The 18,478-nt window shown below is 56.3% G+C and overlaps 1 protein-coding gene across 1 annotated transcript; it reads left to right on the top strand.

Moving 5' to 3' along the window:
- The first annotated feature begins 5,187 nt into the window (after nucleotides 1–5,187).
- Nucleotides 5,188–17,610, top strand: PSMD3 (proteasome 26S subunit, non-ATPase 3). The gene is made up of 12 exons (XM_056127051.1): nucleotides 5,188–5,636; nucleotides 9,023–9,213; nucleotides 10,112–10,249; nucleotides 12,157–12,293; nucleotides 13,117–13,307; nucleotides 13,389–13,492; nucleotides 15,299–15,413; nucleotides 15,491–15,610; nucleotides 15,739–15,842; nucleotides 15,957–16,112; nucleotides 16,659–16,709; nucleotides 17,162–17,610. Exons 1-12 carry the CDS (start codon nucleotides 5,417–5,419, stop codon nucleotides 17,237–17,239), a joined length of 1,605 nt encoding a protein of 534 aa, XP_055983026.1. The 5' UTR covers nucleotides 5,188–5,416; the 3' UTR covers nucleotides 17,240–17,610.
- The last annotated feature ends 868 nt before the right edge of the window (nucleotides 17,611–18,478 follow it).

The raw sequence follows: 18,478 nt of genomic DNA on the forward strand, positions 1-18,478 counted from the left end.
TCCACTGAGCACTTCCAGGAGTGATCCCTGAGCAGAGAGCCAGGAGTAAGCCCTGGGCACTGCCAGGTATGGCCCCCAAATAAAAAATAAAAATGGTACCCCAAAATAAAAGTTACCCAAAACTTTCCTTAGTGAACTCGTGATTACCTTCTTTCTCCTTTCTGCCACCAGTTCAGTTATGTGAGTAGATTTGGCATGTGATCCTATTAATATAGAAATGATAATTTCATCAAACTGCTAATTCATTCATACCCTCTTCTACCTCAGCTAGGTTTTGTTTGGTTTTTGCTTGTTTGTTTGGGGGCCACATCCAATGGTGATGCTCAGGGGTTACTTCTGGTAGTCCTTAGGTAACTTATGGGATGCTGAGGATCAAACCCAGTTTGGCTGCAAACATTCTTCCGACTATACTGTCACTCCAGCCCTTCAAGCTGGGATTTGACACCTCAAAATAAATTATTCTGATGCTCATTTACTATAAATAAAATAATCATATGGGGGCTTTCACAGTGAGTAGGGCGTTTGCCTTGCATGCGGCCAATCTGGGTTTGAATCCCAGCATCCCATATGGTCCTCTGAGCACCGCCAGGAGTAACTCCTGAGTACAGAGCCAGGAGTAACCCCTTGTATTGCTGGGTGCGACCCCAAAAAGCAAAAAAACAAAACAAAACAAAAATAAAATAATCATATGGAGCAGGGAATATGACTCAGTGGCAGGGCACAGGTTTCACATGTGTGAGAACCTGGTTTTCATCCCCTGTGCCAAGAAAAGTTATTTCTTTTACCTAAAATACTTTTAAGTGTAGAGATTTGGAACAACAGAACAGCAGGAAGGGCATTTGCCTTGTATGCAACTGACCCGGGTTCAATCCCCAGCACCCCATATGGTCCCCTGAGCCCTGTCAGGGGTGATCCCTGAATACAGAGCCAGGAGTAAGCCCTGAGCATCGCCTGGTGTGGCCCCCAAACAAAAAACAAACAAAAAATAATTGTAGGTGTAGAATAATTTATCCAAGATTTTTGGCCCAGAAGTCAGACTCTCCCCTCCTGATCCCCCCCCCCTTTCCCAGGCTAATTTCTCTTCATTCACCAAAAAATCCATGACCACCAGCCAAAACTTTGCATTAAGCCACCCTTCCCTGTTCTGGGCACCATCCAAGGCCTCCATATATTGCTCAAGGACAGAGCTGACTGTTTTTCTCTTCTGATGAAAACTTTCTAAAGAGTTGAGCTGACTTCCCAATGACCCCGAAGTGAGTTCTTTAAGATGAACAACAAAGGCCCTTCTGTTTCCTGCCTTTCTCCAACCTTTAGTCACAAATGCGGGACTATGAAGAAGAGATTTTAACACAGTAGAAATGACATCTACACCTGTATGTTCACTGCAGCACTGCTCACAATAGCCAGTGAAACAACCCGAGTGCCTGAGAACAGACAACTGGTTAAAGAAACTTTGGTACATCTATACAATGGAATATTATGCAACTGTTAGGAAAAATGAAGTTATGAAATTTGCTTATAAGTGGATGGTCATGAAGAGTATCATGCTAAGTGAAATGAGTCAGAAAGAGAGGGACAGACATAGAATGACTACACTCATTTGTAGAATATAAAATGAGACTGACACCCAAGGACAGTAGACAAAGGGCCAGGAATATTGCTCCATAGTTGGAAACCTGCCTCGTGAGCTGGGGGAGATGGCATCTGGAATAGAGAAAGGATCACTAAGTCCATGATGGTCGGAGGGATCACCCAGGATGGAAGATGTGTGCTAAAAATAGATAAAGGACCAAACGTGATAGCCTCTCAAGTATCTGTATTGCAAATCATAATGCTCAAAAGCAGATAAAGTATGGGGGAGATTGTCTGACATAGAGGCAGGGGGATGGGTGGGATGGGGGGATACTGGGGACATTGGTGGTGGAAAATGTGCACTGGTGCAGGGATTAGTGTTAGATCATTATATGACTGAAACTCAAACATGAAAGCTTTGTAACTGTGTCTCATGGTGATTCGATTAAAAAAAACATTTTTTTTTAAAAAAAGAAGAGGCTTTAATGCATTTATTCCAGCATGATTCAAAAATTCTGTTACTCATCTCCCACCTCTACAGGTAGGGAGGCAGTTAGGAAGGAATTGGCCAAAGCATGTTCCCTAACACCAAGACACACATTTTCCATTCAGCAAATAACAGCTCCCTCTCCCTCTCTCTCTCCAATTCCTTCCCCCCCCCCGTTGTTTTTCTGTCTCTGTCTCTCATTTTGTTTGGGGGGCACACCCAGCGGTGCTCAGGGATCACTCCTGGCAGGCTTGGGGAACCATATAGGGTGCCGGGGATCAAATCCTGATTAGCCATACACAAAGCAAGCATCCTACCTGCTGTGTTATCTCTCCAGTACCACAAATAGGTCTTTAGTTCAAGAAGCTACTTGCTGGGGCCAGAGTGATAGTATAGCAGGTAAGGCATTTGCCTTGCACATGGCCAACCCCCAGCATCTCATCCATATGGTCCCCAAGCACTGCCAGGAATAATTTTTGAGTGCATACCCTTGAGCATTGCCGGGTATGACCCCAAAAACAAAAACCAAAAAAAGACGCTATTTGCTGCAATAACATGCAAAGGAGATATAAAGAATATGTAGAACATTCTTAAGGTAACTAGAGTGGAAAGCAATCTGTAGAGATAGTACAATGGTTAAGACCTTTGCCTTGCGTGCATCTTACCAGATTTGATCCCCTATACCCCATATGGTCCCCAGAATCTTGTTAGGAATGATCCCTGAGCACAGAGCCAGGAATAAGCCCTGAACAATGCAGGGTGTTATCCCAAAACCAAAATAAAAATAAAGCAGGATTCAGTCAAAGCATACCCTCTGGCCTCGAGGACCTTACAATGGGCCTAACTTGGCTTTTTAGGTTTTTTTTTTAATTTATTATTTATTTTTGGCTTTTTGGATCAAATCTGGCAATGCTCAGGGGTTGCTTCTAGCTCTGCACTCAGGAATCAATCCTGGTGGATCTTTTGGGGATGCCTGGGATCCAACATGGGTCGACTGCATGCAAGGCAAATGAATGAGGAAACAAAAAAAACTTTCAATTTTTCTCTTAAGAAACCAGGAGCTGTGTTGTGCAGGTGCGAGCCGCAAATGAACAGACAGAGCTCAGGAGAGGATAGTGAGTTTATATGAAGCTCAGTGCTGAGGACCCCAAGTCAGAAGAGAGATTTGGAGCGCCATTTGCTGAGAAGGTCCTCAAAAGGCTACAGTCTACATATATTAGTATCAGTGAAACAGGGGATACAGAAGTAATAAGCAAAAGAAAATCAATCAATGCATCGTTCCCACATGGTATGGCCTTTAGGCGCCCAAAAGGAAAACATTCAGTGTCAACATTTCTTGCCCATTTGGTGCAGCCTTCAGTACCATCTCCCATGCACGCCCATAAATCTGTCAGGCCCAGTGTGCTCCCATCAACCTGGTAGGCTGGTAGGTCCTTAACTCGGCTGATTGGGGTCATAAAAGGAATGCTTCTCCCTCCCTTCTCTTGTTTAACTTAGGGGATCAGTTTCAGTTTCCCAGTCCCTGTCATATTTTCTCAATTCTCATTACCGTTTCATAATTCTCAGTAGGGCTGGAGTGATAGCACAGTGGGTAGGGCATTTGCCTTGCAAGCTGCCAACATGGCTGACCCGAGTTCGATTCCTCGCCCCTCTCGGAGAGCACGGCAAGCTACCGAGAGTATCTCACTGGCACGGCAAAGCCTCGCAAGCTACTCGTGACATATTCGATATGCCAAACACAGTAACAATTGTCACAATAGTGACGTTACTGGGCCCGCTCGAGCAAATTGATGAACAACGGGAGGACAGTGACAGTGATAATTCTCAGTACATACAGTTTCTTATTTGTCATTACAGCTGGGCTGTATCGGACAGTATCAGACAGTATGGGAGGTGAGGCACTGTCTCAGGTTACATGCAGCTGATTCCACTTAGGCCCCAAACACCACATACTGTCTCCTGAGCACTGAGTCAGGAAAGGCCCCCCAGGACACAGTACAGCGGGCAGGGTACTCACCTTGCATTCCATCCCTGGCACCTCATATGGTTCCCCAAGCCCACCACGAGTGATCCCTGAGCACTACCGGGTATGGCAAAAAGAAAGGAAGGGAGAGGAAAAGGGAAGGAAGAGGAGGGGAGGGAAGGGAAACCTAAATTCTCTTGAGATTTGTTATTTGTTTTGGGACCACCCCTGGCAGTGCTCTCAGCGGCTCTTCCTGGCAGTGCCAGAATAACTGCACTCAAGGCAAGTGTCTTACCCCTATACTATCTCTCCTGGCCCCTGTAAGATTCTTTTAAATTACTAAACGGAGGACCACAAATGACACAAAGAGCTGGAGCACGTGTGCTTTGCATGCCGGCGACCCACCACCACCCCCGCACTTAGATCCAGGGTACCGCACAGCTTGTGCCCATCTCTCTCTCTCTCTCTGTAGATAGACGGATGAACACACACGCACCGTGTGTGCCTCTGGCCCAATTCTTTCCCCTGGGAGATTTTGTGACCAGTGCTCAGGTACACCAACATTCCGTCCTCGCCTTCAATTACAGTGCCCACCTGCATGTATTTCAAAAAGCCCGTGAGAAAGCTCCCTCCACACGTCTGGGGCAGAGCTTCCTCGGCACTACGTTCTGGGGCTGCTTTTGGAAGACCACCCCGCCACCTGGACGCGTTAACCGTTTTATTGATCCGGGGCGATTGCACACAAATGCACGCTCCCGCGCTCCCCACCCAGCCGGGCCGCAGCGGCTCCAAGCGGACGTCCCTCCGGCTTTCGGCCCCGCAGCCGGGCTTCGAGACTTGCTTTTCTCTCCCTCGCGCGGGACGGCCGGGAGATGGCCGTTGAGGTCCGAGCCTCGCGGGTCCGCCAAGCGACGCCAAGACCCGGGGAGACACACGGGGCCGGTAGGGAGCCAAAAGGCGCCCGGCGACCGTGACGTCACCCCGCCCGGGGCCCTGGGGAAAGGCGGGTGGGAGCCGGAGGGCCCCCTGGCGGCCGTGCCGGGGAATGCAGCGGCCGGGGCGCGGCGCGGCGCGGCTCGCCCGAGCGCCCGGGGAGCAGGCGCCGGGGGCCGGGCAGGCTCCGCCCCGTCCTCCCGCCGCCATCCGCCGCCATCCTGCGCTCCGGCTGTCGATTTCTCTCCCCTGGGCGGCCTCGGCCCTCGGCCAGTCGGGCCTGGCGCCTCCCAGAAGGCCCCGCGCCGCGAAGGGGGTTTGCAGCTGCTCCGTCATCGTGCGGCCCGAGGCGAGCGAGCCCGCGCTCGTGTGCAGGCCCGGCTCGGTTCCTGGTCTCCGGCGCGAGGGCTCACGCGAGGCCCCGGCCTCGCTCCCCGGACAAGGCCGCCACCCCGGGCGCCATGAAACAGGAGGGCTCGGCGCGGCGCCGCGGCGCCGACAAGTCGAAGCCGCCGCCCGGCGGAGGCGAACAGGAGCCGCCGCCGCCCCCAGCCCCCCAGGACGTGGAGATGAAGGAGGAGGCGACCCCGGGCGTGGGCTCCACCGGGGACGCCGACGGCAAGGCGGCCACGGCGGCGGCCGAGCACTCCCAGCGCGAGTTGGACACCGTCACCTTGGAGGGTAGGAGACCCCCCCAACCCGGGCCGGGGGGGGGGGTGCTCGGGGGCCCGGTGACAGAGCCCCGGGGGTCCAGCCGCTCCCGGGGACCCCCGCAGAGCCTGCGCGCCCCCCTCCCTTCTCTGCTCCCACCCGGACCCCGGCCCGGCCTGGCCTCCTCCTCCCCTAACTCCCCCCCTGCGCCGCCAACCACCCGGGGTCTGTGTCTGTGCGGGGCTCGAGGGTCCGGGGGAAGGGACGGTCAGGATGACGCCCAGGATGACGCCCAGGCCCGGCCCCCGAGTTCTAGGACCGGGCGAGCAGCATCCTCGCCTCGCGTCCCGCTTCCTTCCTCCCGGCAGGGCCAGGGCCGAGGTGCCCAGACCCGCCTTGGCGCCTACCGCGTCGCTGTATGGTGCAGTGACTCCGGGTGCCCAGCGTCACCCTCCGACTCCTCCACCCCCCACCACCACCACCGTGACCCATCGGTGCCCCGCCGCTGCGCTCCTGGCCGCCCCGAGTCCCACTGCCCCCCGCCCCCCGTAGCTTTGCTGGTTTCCTCCAAGTTCTCACTTCACTCTTCCCACGTAGACCATCCCGCCCGCGGCTGGAGCCTCCCGGTGTGACCCTGGGGCAGTTTCCCCGGTTCCGGATCCAGCAGCACCGACTTTGTATAGTACAGCGGGTAGGGCGCTTGCCTTGCACTTGCTCCGAACCCAACCCCCCCCCCCAGGCCCCCACCCCCCGCCCCACATCCCAGCCAGGAGTGAGCCCTGAGCACCGCAGGGGGGGGGGATGCGGGGGTGGCCCCAAAACAGACTTAAAAACAAGCAAACTTGGCGGAGTCTCATGTCTGCTTACCTGCTTAAGAGACCAAAGCAGAGATCCACCCATTTGTTAGTGTTGCCGCTGATTGCACCTCGTCTTTATAAGCAGAGACCCTCCCAGTTGTGTCCACCCTCCAGCGGGCGGTGTTGACTCCCCTCCCCCACACACACACTTTGGGAAACACTAAGGCAGGTAGGAATCCTCGGGAGAGGCAGGGAAGTGCCAGGGCACAGGCTTTGCAGGCTGAGCCTGGGGTCCGAGACCCCTTGGCTGCCAGTTCCAGATACAAAGCTGGGAGTGCTCCCCAAACCAAAACAACAGAAATATCATAAAATGTTGACAGGAGTGAGGTAGAGCTCTCAGATAGTATTTCAGGGCATCAGGTCTTGCTCCAAAGTTGACAACAGAACCAGCATCTAATAAAGATGCTTTTCTCTAAAGAAACCAGCGTAAGCTGGTGGCAAAGGGGCCCCTTAGCAGTTCCTACTGGGGAGATAGAGGTATTTTATATAAACACCCTTTCTTATTTTTCGGCTGGGGGGGCCACACCCAGTGATGCTCAGGGGTTACTTCTGGCTCTGCACTCAGGGATCATTCCAGGCCGGGCTCAGGGAACCATATGGGGGCCAGGAGTTAAACTCGGGTCAGCCACATGCTACCTGTTATACTATCACTCTGGAGACTTCTTACTTTCTTACTAGAAAGCAATTCATGTTCATTATAGAAATTTTGGGGAAATGGGCAGTCCAAAATAATAGGAGGGAAAAATTCAACCCTGACCACATTTTCCTCATGTGAATTTTTTTTTTTTTGAGCTGCTCAGCCCTTCCTGAGTCAGTTTATAAAGTTGGGACAGAACAGCGGGAGGCTAAGTCATGTTCCATCCCCCCAACACCCCCATGCTCCCCTGAGTCCCACCGGGAGTGATTCCTGAGCACAGCCAGGTATGACCCAAAAATAAACACAATGAAATAAAGTTGGAACAGGTATGAGTGAATATCGTGTTTGGGTGTTTTTTTCCTTTTTCTGTGGGAGGGGTGCAGTGGTCCTGGCAACCACCAGGGCTATGTCTCTGGAGACCGTGGGGTTCTGGGACATAAAGCCCGTGAGGCTGGGGACCCGTGTGGTCCTGGGATTGAACCTAGAGAGCCCCCATGCAAAGCCTGTGCCCTGGCCCTTGGGCCTTGTCATTTACTGGAGGGGAGGCACTCCTGGTGGTACCCACCTGCTGGGCTGGATGGCCAAACGCTAGGGCCTGTGGTGCCTGGGATGACCAGGGCTACAGCTGTTGGTGCTTGGAGGCCTCCAGAGCCCCCCCTGCTCCACTTGGCCCTGCAGTGCTGGGAAGTATACTGTGTCCTTCGGGTGCAAAGCAGGTGCTGCCCTGCACCTCGCTCTGTCCCTGGTCCATGTGTGTTTTGTTATTTGGGTTTTTTTTGTGGGGGGGAAGGCTTTGGAGCCACACCCAGCAGTGCTGGGGCAATATGTAGCAATGGGAGGTGGGCCCTGAGCCCCTGTGGTGCAGAGCATGTGCTCTCCCTGCCTTGTCTGTTCACTGTTACTTACCCTGAACACAGCCAGGTATGACCCAAAAATAAACACAGTGAAATAAAGTTGGAACAGGTATGAGTAAATATCATGTTTGATTGTTTTTTTTCTCTTTTTTTATTGTGGGAGGGGGGCAGTGGTAAAAGTAAAAGCGTGACTCTTGATTGCCCACAAGGGTTTGCTTAGGGATCGCTCCTGGCATTGCTCAGGGAACCCTAGGGGGTGGATTGAACCAGGGTCAGCCGGGTGCAGTGCAAATCCCTTACTGCTGTACTATGTCTCTGATTCCTCAGGAAGTTATTTTTTTCAGTGTCATGGATCTTTCATGTGCCTGTACAGATCCCCCCCCTTGTTTGCATTGGACAGTCTATTTAGAGCTCTAGTAATACACTATGTATTTGTTTTATTTCTCATTTTCTGTTACTGTACCCTTTCACTCAGCTTTGTTTTTTGATTTCTCAGTTTTGACTTTAAATCACTGCTTTTTTATTTTTTGGGTTTTGAGCGATACTAGGCTGTGCTCAGGGATCCCTCCTGGTGGGTTCAGGGTACCATTTGGGGTACCAGGATAGAACCCAGGATAGACTATATGGAGTACCAGGATAGTGCAGGCAGGCGCCCTCCCGCTGTACTAACACTCCAGGCCGTGTTGGGGCCAAAGCTGTGACGTGGGGGCTAGAGAGCAAGTAAAGGGTCAGGATGCATCGGTCAGCCCTGGATACCAGGACAGTGATCCCTGAGTATTTCCGGGAGCAGCTCTAACCCCGACCTCCTCTAAGGCACAGCGGGGGTGGGCAGACAGTCCTGCCACTTCAGCACCATGTCTATGTGCTCTCATTAAACCACACTTGACTGAGAATCACCAGCAGGAGCCCCAGGCCTTCTGGAAACCAGTCTCTTCTCCCCCCCCCCCAAGAAAGGGCAGCGAGGTGGCCCCCATATTCTGCCCCTTTGTGGAGGACTCCTGAGCACTCCCGGCTGGGGGAGCGGGAGCCTTGGAAGTAATGGCGTGCTTTCCCCTCTGGCCCTGGCAGACATCAAGGAGCACGTGAAGCAGCTGGAGAAGGCTGTCTCCGGCAAGGAGCCCCGCTTTGTGCTGCGCGCCCTGCGGATGCTGCCCTCCACGTCCCGCCGCCTCAACCACTATGTCCTGTATAAGGCCGTGCACGGCTTCTTCACCTCCAATAACACCACTCGAGACTTCCTGCTGCCCTTCCTGGAGGAGGTGAGTGTGTGCTGGCCTCAGTGTCCCTGGATGTCACCGTCGAGCCTGCCAGAGCTGAGGAGTGAGGCAAAGGCACCGTTGTGTTATATTTGCTCTTGGGATTCAAACCGTGCCCAGGGAGCAAGCCCCTGAGAAACCAGTTTTAATACGCATTTGCTCACCAGCAAGGAAAATTGTCTTTCGGCTTGGGGGGCTCGGGTTCTTCTGAGTTCAAGAGGGGCTGAGACTCAAGATCCCCCGAGGCAAACACTCTTCTGACTCCTCCAGCACAGACCACCCCCTTGTCCCCTTTGTCCTGCAAGAAGGTGCTCCCTCTCTTTGCTGCCAGAGCATCAGTGGGGAGGAGGCAGCTGATGCGGCCGTGGAGGAGAGTGCAGGTCGGGGGGTGAGACTGGCTGGGACTCTCACTCCGCCATTGGGACCTTCAGGGCTTGGGCAGAGTGACCTCTTCAGGCATCCATTTCTTCACTTGGCAAATGTGATGAAGGGCAAAGGGAGCGGGGGAAGCAGGGACTGAGAAGTAGCTTATAGAGATGCAAACAGTCGGCATGCAGGGAGCACTGGTTGCGGAGGAGCCCTTTCCCCGGAGAGAGTTGTTCCCGCGTTGCCTCTCCAGCCTTCTCCATGCCCCTGTAGCCCTCCGGGCTTGTAGTCTGTGCCCCGAGGGGAGAGAAGGAGAGAAGTCCTCCTTGTCCTCATTTGTTTTGTGAGCGCGCACGGTGTCTCCTGGACTCCTGTCGAAAAGAAATGGTCACTCTTAGTTCTGCATCCCCACCACTAGAGCATCCTCAGCACGGCGTCGGCGGCGTTTGTTGAGCTAGGCAGTGAGTCAGTGTGCTTCTCTGATCTTTGGCTGATTGATCTGAGCTGTTCCCTGATAACTTGCTCTCTCTCCTAGCCCATGGATACGGAAGCTGATTTACAGTTCCGTCCCCGGACAGGGAAAGCCGCGTCCACTCCCCTCCTGCCTGAAGTGGAAGCGTACCTGCAGCTCCTCATGGTCATCTTCCTGATGAACAGCAAGCGCTACAAGGAGGTGGGTTGGGGAGAGAGAGGGAGGGGCAGTGATCACAGGGTTATTAATCCTCCCCGACTCTCCCTTACCTACTGACGACGAGCCTCTTGACTGCTGCTGGGTGCTGTGGGAAGGGCTGGCGGTGGCTGTCCTGTACTTGTCTGGGGCCCAGTGCCAGCATAGTGCGTCCTCATGGGAAAAGTGAGGGGTTCAGAGACAGACCTGGGTTCAGGTCCCCACTGTGTCTCAGGCAGATCGACCTCTCCAGGGCAGGAAAGTGTCCCCAAGCATGGTTATTATTGGAATTCGGGCTGGAGTGGTAGTACAGCATGTCAGGGGCTTGTCTTGCATGCAGTCGACCTGGGTTCAATCCCTGACATCCCATGTGGTGCCCCAAGCACCACCAGGAGCGATTCCAGAGCACAGAGCTAGGAGTAACTTCTGAGAATTTTGTTTGGGGGAATTTGAGTCACATCCTGAAATGCTCAGAAATTAGTCCTGGCACTGCTCCAGGGACCTTATGTGGCACCAGGGATCAAACCAGTGTCGGCCATGTACAAGACAAGTACCTTCTGTTCTGTACTAACTCTCCAGCCCTTTTCCAGGATATTTTGTTTTTTCTTGGGGGGCTGAGGAGCACACCCAGCTCTGTTCCGGGCTTACTCTCATTAGTACTTGGGATCGATCATGTGGTACTGAAGATCGGTGCGGGGCCTCCTGCGTGTGAAGCATGTGCAGCATGTGCTCCAGTCCTTTGTAAACACCTCAGACCCAGCAACCCAATGCCCTGCATTTTTTAGGGGGGGGGGGGGGTCACACACGGCGATGCACAGGTGTTACTTCTGGCTCTTGCACTCTCCTGATGGTGCTCAGGAGACCATATGGGTTGCTGAAATCGAACCCGGGTTGGCCATGTGCAAGGTAAATGACCTACATGCTGTGTTATTGCTCCAGCCCCTGGACCAACTTCTTAGTCACCAGAGCAGCTGTCCTAGGAGCACACTCAGGAGGCCACAGGCCCATCCTTGCTTCCTCCTTTCCTTTCTGCCATTCCCTCCCATTGGCTGGTCTCCTTGTCTGTTTCGTTCAGATGTGACTTACCCCCTTTAGAGTGTACCCAGGAGGGCTCAGCAGGCCAGAGTATGTGCTCACATGCAGAAGGCCCGGGCTAATTTCTGGCACCACGTGGTCATAGGGCCAAAAAGCCTCCAGGCACTGCCAGTATGGCCACAGAAGGTGTCATTCTGAACCAGAGCAGGGAGGGCGCTTGCCTTGCACCTCGTAAGGTCCCCTGAGCCTCACCAGGAGTGATTCCTGAGTACAGAGCTAGGAGTAAGCCCCGACTGTGCACTACTGGGCATGCCCCACACCATCACTGCCCAAAGAAGTGTTTAATTCATAAGGTCTTGTTCTATTCAAGAGATTGTGAGACCACCATCATGTAATGCCAGAAACTTTTAATCCAAAAAAGTATATGCTCTGTAATCACTTCCTGTTCTCCTGCGACCTGGAAGCCACCTGTCTTGTTTTATGTCTCACAGATCTTCCAGCTCATTACGTGACCTGCGGCATTTCAAACCTGGCTTCTTTTGACTTTATGTCATTTTTTTTTAAGCTGGGAGGGGATTCCTGCGCGGTGGCGGGGTGGACCTGGGGTGTTGCACCTGCCAGCTGTGTGCTGTGCGTGTGAGCACTCTCCGTTTCTGAGGCTGCTTTGTGCTGAGGTGGGTCCTGGCACTCTGTGCCCCCGTGGACGGGCAGGCCTCGGATGCAAAGCCCTGACAAGGGTCTCCTTGCAGTGGGTGTGAAGCTGTAGCAGACACTTTTCCACCTCTCTGGGCTTTCCTTCAGAGGGGCTCCTGGCCACAGCTGCCCTGGTCAGCAGTGTTAGAACTCACCTTCTGAAGGCCTCTTGTCTGCTTCCCCAGGCCCAGAAGGTCTCTGACGACCTGATGCAGAAGATTAGTGCTCAGAACCGCCGGGCCCTGGACCTGGTGGCCGCCAAATGTTACTATTACCACGCCCGGGTCTATGAGTTCCTGGACAAGCTGGACGTGGTGCGCAGGTACAGGGGCTGCTGCCCTGGGGGCTGTGGGCAGGACATACGGGGAGGGGCCGTGAGGTGCCAGGGTGGAGAGGGAGGAAAGGCGCTTGGGCTCCCTGGCTCTGGGGGTGGCGTGTCCGGCACTGGAGCACAGACGGAGCAGGGAGAACCCTCAGGCAGTAAGAGCTGTCCCGCAGGTCCCCCTGCACCCCACATCCAGAGAGGACTGATGGTGCATCCCATAACATAGGCAGGGGCCAGAGAGGCAGCCCAGAGGGGAGGACATTTGCCTCGCAGGCGGCTGACCCAGGTTCGATCCCTGCTACCCGTATGGTCCCCTGAGCCCCTGAGAAGGATTCCTGAGCTCAGCCAGGAGTCAGTCCTGAGCACCTCTGGGTGTGGCCCACAACCCAAAACAGACACAATAAGGCCGGCTGAAGAACAGTTTCTCTCTCTGCTTCACACGTGCTTTGTCTGCCCCTTCCCCTCAGGAACGGCCAGTCCTCCTGGTCCCTACAGGCTCCATCTCTTGGCCCTCTCCCTGCCCTCGGCCCTCGCCAGCGGCCATTTCTCCCTCTGTCACACCTCTGCCCTCTCCCTCTCTGCACAGTAGGGCCCCCTGAGCCCAGCTGCTTAGCGCCTCACCCCCCATCTCAGCCGGTATCACAGTCCTTGCCTGCCTCCTCCCCAGAACCCGAGGGGTCTCGTGTCCCCAGCACGACGCTTCTGCGTGTGGACCGTGACTGACCAGACGGCTGCTGTTTCGGAGGATCAAGGGTGGCGGGTCAGAGGCTGCCCCGTGAGAGGTGACTGGTGGCGCCTCTAACCTCTCTCCTTCTCGAAGCTTCTTGCATGCCCGGCTCCGGACAGCCACACTGCGGCACGACGCCGACGGCCAGGCCACCCTGCTGAACCTGCTGCTCCGGAACTACCTGCACTACAGCCTGTACGACCAGGCCGAGAAGCTGGTGTCCAAGTCCGTGTTCCCCGAGCAGGCCAACAACAACGAGTGGGCCCGGTACCTGTACTACACCGGTGAGCAGCCGGCATGGGGCAGGCCTGCTGGGCACCCCCTCAGGCGCCCCTCGCCTTGATCACGGTCCCTTCCCCTCACAGGGCGAATCAAAGCCATCCAGTTAGAGTACTCGGAGGCCCGGCGAACGATGACCAATGCCCTCCGCAAGGCGCCGCAGCATACGGCTGTGGGCTTCAAACAGACGGTGAGTGGCAGGGACCCCCGCTTCTGTGCCCAGCCCAGAGGCCAGGAGCCTCTCCGGGCCATGCAAAGGGGATGGCAGAGCCTGTGTACCAGGTCTCAGTGTGGACAGCTGCCACCCACAGCTCTAACATGTGCCCTCTGCCCCCCGATTCCCCTAAATATCTCCTGACATTACCCCAAGTACGGAACTGGATCGGGTTGATAAAGCCCAGGCCCGTCCATAGACCCTCACATGGCCATTGGGCAACCCAGAAACTCCCCAGGAGACTAACAGCCAGGGGAGTTAAGCTGCTGTCAGTCCCCGATGGTTTTGGGGGGTTTTGGTTTACACTTGTTTAGGAGTCGTGGCAGTGTTTAGGGGACCGGAGCTGGGTGTCAGACCCAGACAGCCCAAGACTCAGTGCCCTGTGAGCCATCTCTGGGATGACCTTGGTGTTAGATACCATGAGACAGAGACAAATAAGAGAAGGGATTTCTGTTTGGGGGCCAAACCCAGTGGTGCTCAGGGCTTACTTCCTGGTGGGGGCATGGGGGACCTTATGGAGGGACCAGGGACCTGGTCACTGTAAGGCAAGCACTTTAGGTGCTCCCCTTAGACATACACCTGACCTGGGCCAAGGCCCTGGGTGCTGTCCCGACACTTCAGGGTCCCACTTAAGCACCAGCAGCTGTGGGCCCATAATTACGCAGACACTCTCAATAAAAATAAACAAACTATGGCTAGAGAAGGTGATGAGGGGCCAGAGAACGGGTTCAGGTCTCACAGTAAGGGATTCTCAGCAGAGCCATCTGAGGTGCACTCAGCCTCCTGGTCTGGCCTCCCATATTTCCTAACCTCACGGTCAGCGCTACCAGCTGGCCATCTCCCCAGGCCCCTCAGTGGCTGCAGAGGTGAGTGTGCATTCAGCCTTGCCCCGAGGGCTGGACATCTGTCCCTGTCAGCTTGGGGCCTATGGACGTGGCTCGCAGGGACCCTCCTTCTGTGTGAGGTGGCCTCCGTTTGCTCCCTTCCCTTGACGTGTCCCTAACACTGTCCTGCCCTGAGATACTCGGACAGGTTGGGGCTTCCCTGTGTGAGTTTGGAAGTCACGGCTTGTGCCACGATACTGGAGAAGGATAGGGCCGGTGCCAGCCCCGATGGGCACCCCGGGCTTGCCCAGCATATCCCTACCCGTTCGCTCACTCACCTGTGATTTTCCCCCCACGTTCTTGGTACCTACACCTTTCTGATACTGTCCACACCTTCATTCGTGCCATGACCATTGCTGATCCATCCTCATGGCCACACACCTGCCTCCATGAACAGTGCTCACAGGGCTGCCCTGTGCATGTGCAGAGGCAGAGCCGGACTTTGGTGATACCCATTTCAGGGCCCAGAATGCCAAGCTCTGGGTTGTTGTACTCAGGAACAGACTCAAGCATGAGGGGTCAGGGCCATCGACTTTGTCTGTGGGGAACTCGGGTCAAGCCTGCAGGACTGTGAGGTCCTCCTGCCACTGCCAGGAGTGGCCCCTGAGCACTGAGCCAGGAGAAGCTCCCAGCCTCACGTCCCGTCCCCCTTCCATGCGAAGCCGTCTCCGGGCTGCCCACACCTCCTGGGTGTGCCCAGACTCCTTCCCTCCCTGCGGGTCAGGATCCCCGAGGTCCATGGACGCCACTCAGCCTCGCACTCCGGGGTGGGTCTGGTAGGCTGCAGAGTTCTTGCTTGGGTCGGGGGACAGCCTGTTTGCCCCCCACATACCCCGCCCTGTGCTACCTGCCTCTGTGGTGCCTCTGCCCGAGTCCCATCAGCTCCCGCCCACTGCAGGTGCACAAGCTGCTCATCGTGGTGGAGCTGCTGCTGGGCGAGATCCCTGACCGGCTGCAGTTCCGGCAGCCGTCCCTCAAGCGCTCGCTCATGCCCTACTTCCTTCTGACCCAAGGTAAGGCCCTGCCACTGCCGCTTCCCGCGTGGCGTCCAGAGGTGGGCAGGCCCCTGACTTCTGCTCCCCCCCTGCAGCCGTCAGGACGGGAAACCTCGCCAAGTTCAACCAGGTCCTGGATCAGTTTGGGGAGAAGTTCCAGGCAGACGGGACCTACACCCTCATCATCCGACTGCGACACAACGTCATCAAGACAGGTAGGGGGAATGGGGGGTTATGTTCCATCCCAGGCCCTGCCGGGAGTCAGCCCTGAGCACCACTAGATGTGACCCAGAACAAACCGAACCCTGGCATCAGCGTCAGCCCCGACTCGTCCTTCTCACAGGTGTGCGCATGATCAGCCTCTCCTACTCCCGGATCTCCCTGGCTGACATTGCCCAGAAGCTGCAGCTGGACAGCCCAGAGGATGCCGAGTTCATCGTCGCTAAGGTGGGCAGGCGCAGGGGTGGGGGTCCCTTCCCAGGAAGCTGCCAGGGAGGGAGGGAGGATGGGCGGGGGGGGGGGGGGCGGGGGGCTGGCCGCTGAGCTCTCGGCGGGGCGCAGGCCATCCGCGACGGCGTCATCGAGGCCAGCATCAACCACGAGAAGGGCTACGTGCAGTCCAAGGAGATGACGGACATCTACTCCACGCGGGAGCCGCAGCTGGCCTTCCACCAGCGCATCTCCTTCTGCCTGGACATCCACAACATGTCTGTCAAGGTGGGCTCTCGCGCCTGGCCCTGGCTCTCCCGAGCCTCGATGGAGGGGCAGATGGGGGGCTTAGGGCATCTACCTCGCCCACTCTGATCCCGGATCCCCAGCGCCACATACAACCCCCCCAAAACACCGCCAGGAGTGACCAAATCCAAACAGAAAGAGACCAGCCTCTTCCCTTCTGTGTGTGGAGCTGAGGGGGAGGGGGGTGGGGGGGCCGTAAATGAGGGCCCTGGCGTAGCTGCGGGGAGAGGGCTGTGTCTCGACTCCTGCACGTTCTCTACTGCTTCCTGACCTTCCTGGGATAACAAGCTGTAGCCACTGCACGTGAGGACCCCATGATGGGCATTAGAGACTATAGCCCGACTTCCACCACCAAACGCTGCCCCCCTGGACTCAGGCCCGGTCCCCTCACTGGTGACTCCCAGACTGGTGGGCTCTGTCCCCAAAGTTAGGTGGAACCCCGAAGCAGCTCCTCCTCAGGCAGGGTCAGTAACACGGCCTCCCTGGGTGCCTGCGGCCTCTTCACCTCCTTCCTCCCCCCTGCCACAGGCCATGAGGTTTCCTCCCAAATCCTACAACAAGGACTTGGAGTCAGCGGAGGTAAGTGGCCAAAAACGGGCAGGGGGCAGCGGAGCGGGGATTGCCACTGAGGCTGAGGCTAGTGGTGGGGTCATGTGCCAGGCCATGCTTTGATTCGTGGAGGGCCAGAGGGATGCCCAGCAGACTGAGCATGCATTTACATGTGGGAGACCCAGATTTGATCCCTGATGCCACCAGGAGTGACCACCACGCACAACTGGGTGTGGTCCCAAAGCCAAAGGAAAGGAATAATAAAGGGAATGGGTCAGGGTGAGTGTCCCAGGGGCCGAGCACACGTCTGTGTGCAAGGTGGTGGCTCACCCCAGCCTCAGGTGTAGCCTGGTCACTGGAAGCACCGCTCAGCCTGTGGGGCCCATCTTTAAAACAGGGGCCAGAGCTGGGTTGGGGGGGTTCCTGCAGGTGCGGCCCTGAAGCCCAGCAGGGCTCTGAGCACGGCTGTGCTGTCCCCGCAGGAACGGCGGGAGCGGGAGCAGCAGGACCTGGAGTTCGCCAAGGAGATGGCGGAAGATGATGATGACAGCTTCCCCTGAGCCGGGGGGCTGGGGAAGGCGGGGGTGAGTGGGGACAGGTGCTGTCTGTCCCCGGGGCGCCCCTGCCCAGGGCACCCGCTCCTCTTCCCACACACGGCTCACAGACTGCACCCGTGCGGGGTGGGGGGTGCGGGTGCAGGGACCAGCCGCCCCATCCTGCCCCAGGACCGCGCCCCAGCCGGCAGCTTCATGCGCGGTGGGCAGGAGGAGGACGGGGAGGGCCTCCAGGGCAGGGTCCTGGCCAGCGTGGGCTGGAGGATGGGACCCCGCGCTCCCGCGGGGAGGAGGGACTGAACTGGGACATGCATTGGGGTGTATGTTTTTTGAAGCTTCAATTATGATTTTTAAACAATAAAAAGTTCTCCAAAGTTCCTTGTGGCTTCGCCTCTCACTACACTTGACTCACCACAGCCGGAACAGGCCCGGAAGTTTGTGAGGCGCCTCTTGGTGTGATCCCCACCCACCCGAGACTGGGGGTGTCGTAGTAGGGTCAAAGGAGAGAAGGACGTGCCTGCTACAGCCTCAGTGACAATTACGGGGCCCCTCATCCCTCTCGAGTCTTTCCTGACCCAGCCCATGTGCGAGTTCCCCTGGGCCTAGGTGTTCCAGGGAGGGAGGCCTGTGGGTGACCCTTCCTGCTGAGGGGTGCTACCCCCATCACCCGCCCACGCAGGCTCGCGTGGTAAAGTTGTCTTACCTCCAGCTCCTATCTCTGTATTTGTGGGGAATGTCGGAGTCTTGGTTTCTGATTCCTGGGATGGAGCTGGGCCTTGAGGGTAGTCTCCACCCTGACCCCATAACAGCACCCCTGCTCTCAGAGAGGTGCGGACAGGTACCCTTGTGGCCACTATGGTTACCTGAGGCGCTCCTGCTTCACTCTGGGTAATTGATGCCCTCCTAGGAGGGTCTCATTTTGTGTTTTTGGAAGGGATGGAGGGCTCCCAGCAGTGGATCTAGGGTCCTCTGCCCTGGGAGCCACGTCCCAGCCCCAGAGGTTCAGACTTGCTGCTGTGGTTTGGTTTTGTGCCATTCCTGCTCGCTTGTTCCCTGAGTCATGTGCTCACTGTCTGGGTGTTGCTTGTACTCGACCCCCCCTCAGCCGTCTTCCTGCAGCGCCCAGTGTGACTTCCACCCGACTCCCTGTTCCCACGAGCAGCTGCTTTCATTGAAACTACAGAGGGGAGGGGACAGGTAGACAGGCACTTGCAGCTCCATGACTGTCCACACTGTGTGCCTGTG

This window comes from Sorex fumeus, unplaced genomic scaffold (assembly GCF_029834395.1).
Source record: "Sorex fumeus unplaced genomic scaffold, SorFum_2.1 ptg000063l, whole genome shotgun sequence".
NCBI classification, from domain to species: domain Eukaryota; kingdom Metazoa; phylum Chordata; class Mammalia; order Eulipotyphla; family Soricidae; genus Sorex; species Sorex fumeus.

What these genes read in the sequence shown, in the direction of transcription:
- PSMD3 (XM_056127051.1), top strand. Translation starts at nt 5,417, where the DNA reads ATGAAACAGGAGGGCTCGGCGCGGCGCCGCGGCGCCGACAAGTCGAAG. An exon ending in AAGCTGGACGTGGTGCGCAG is followed by an intron (nt 12,294 to 13,116) that starts GTACAGGGGCTG and finishes TCCTTCTCGAAG; the next exon opens with CTTCTTGCATGCCCGGCTCC. An exon ending in TCCACAACATGTCTGTCAAG is followed by an intron (nt 16,113 to 16,658) that starts GTGGGCTCTCGC and finishes CCCCTGCCACAG; the next exon opens with GCCATGAGGTTTCCTCCCAA.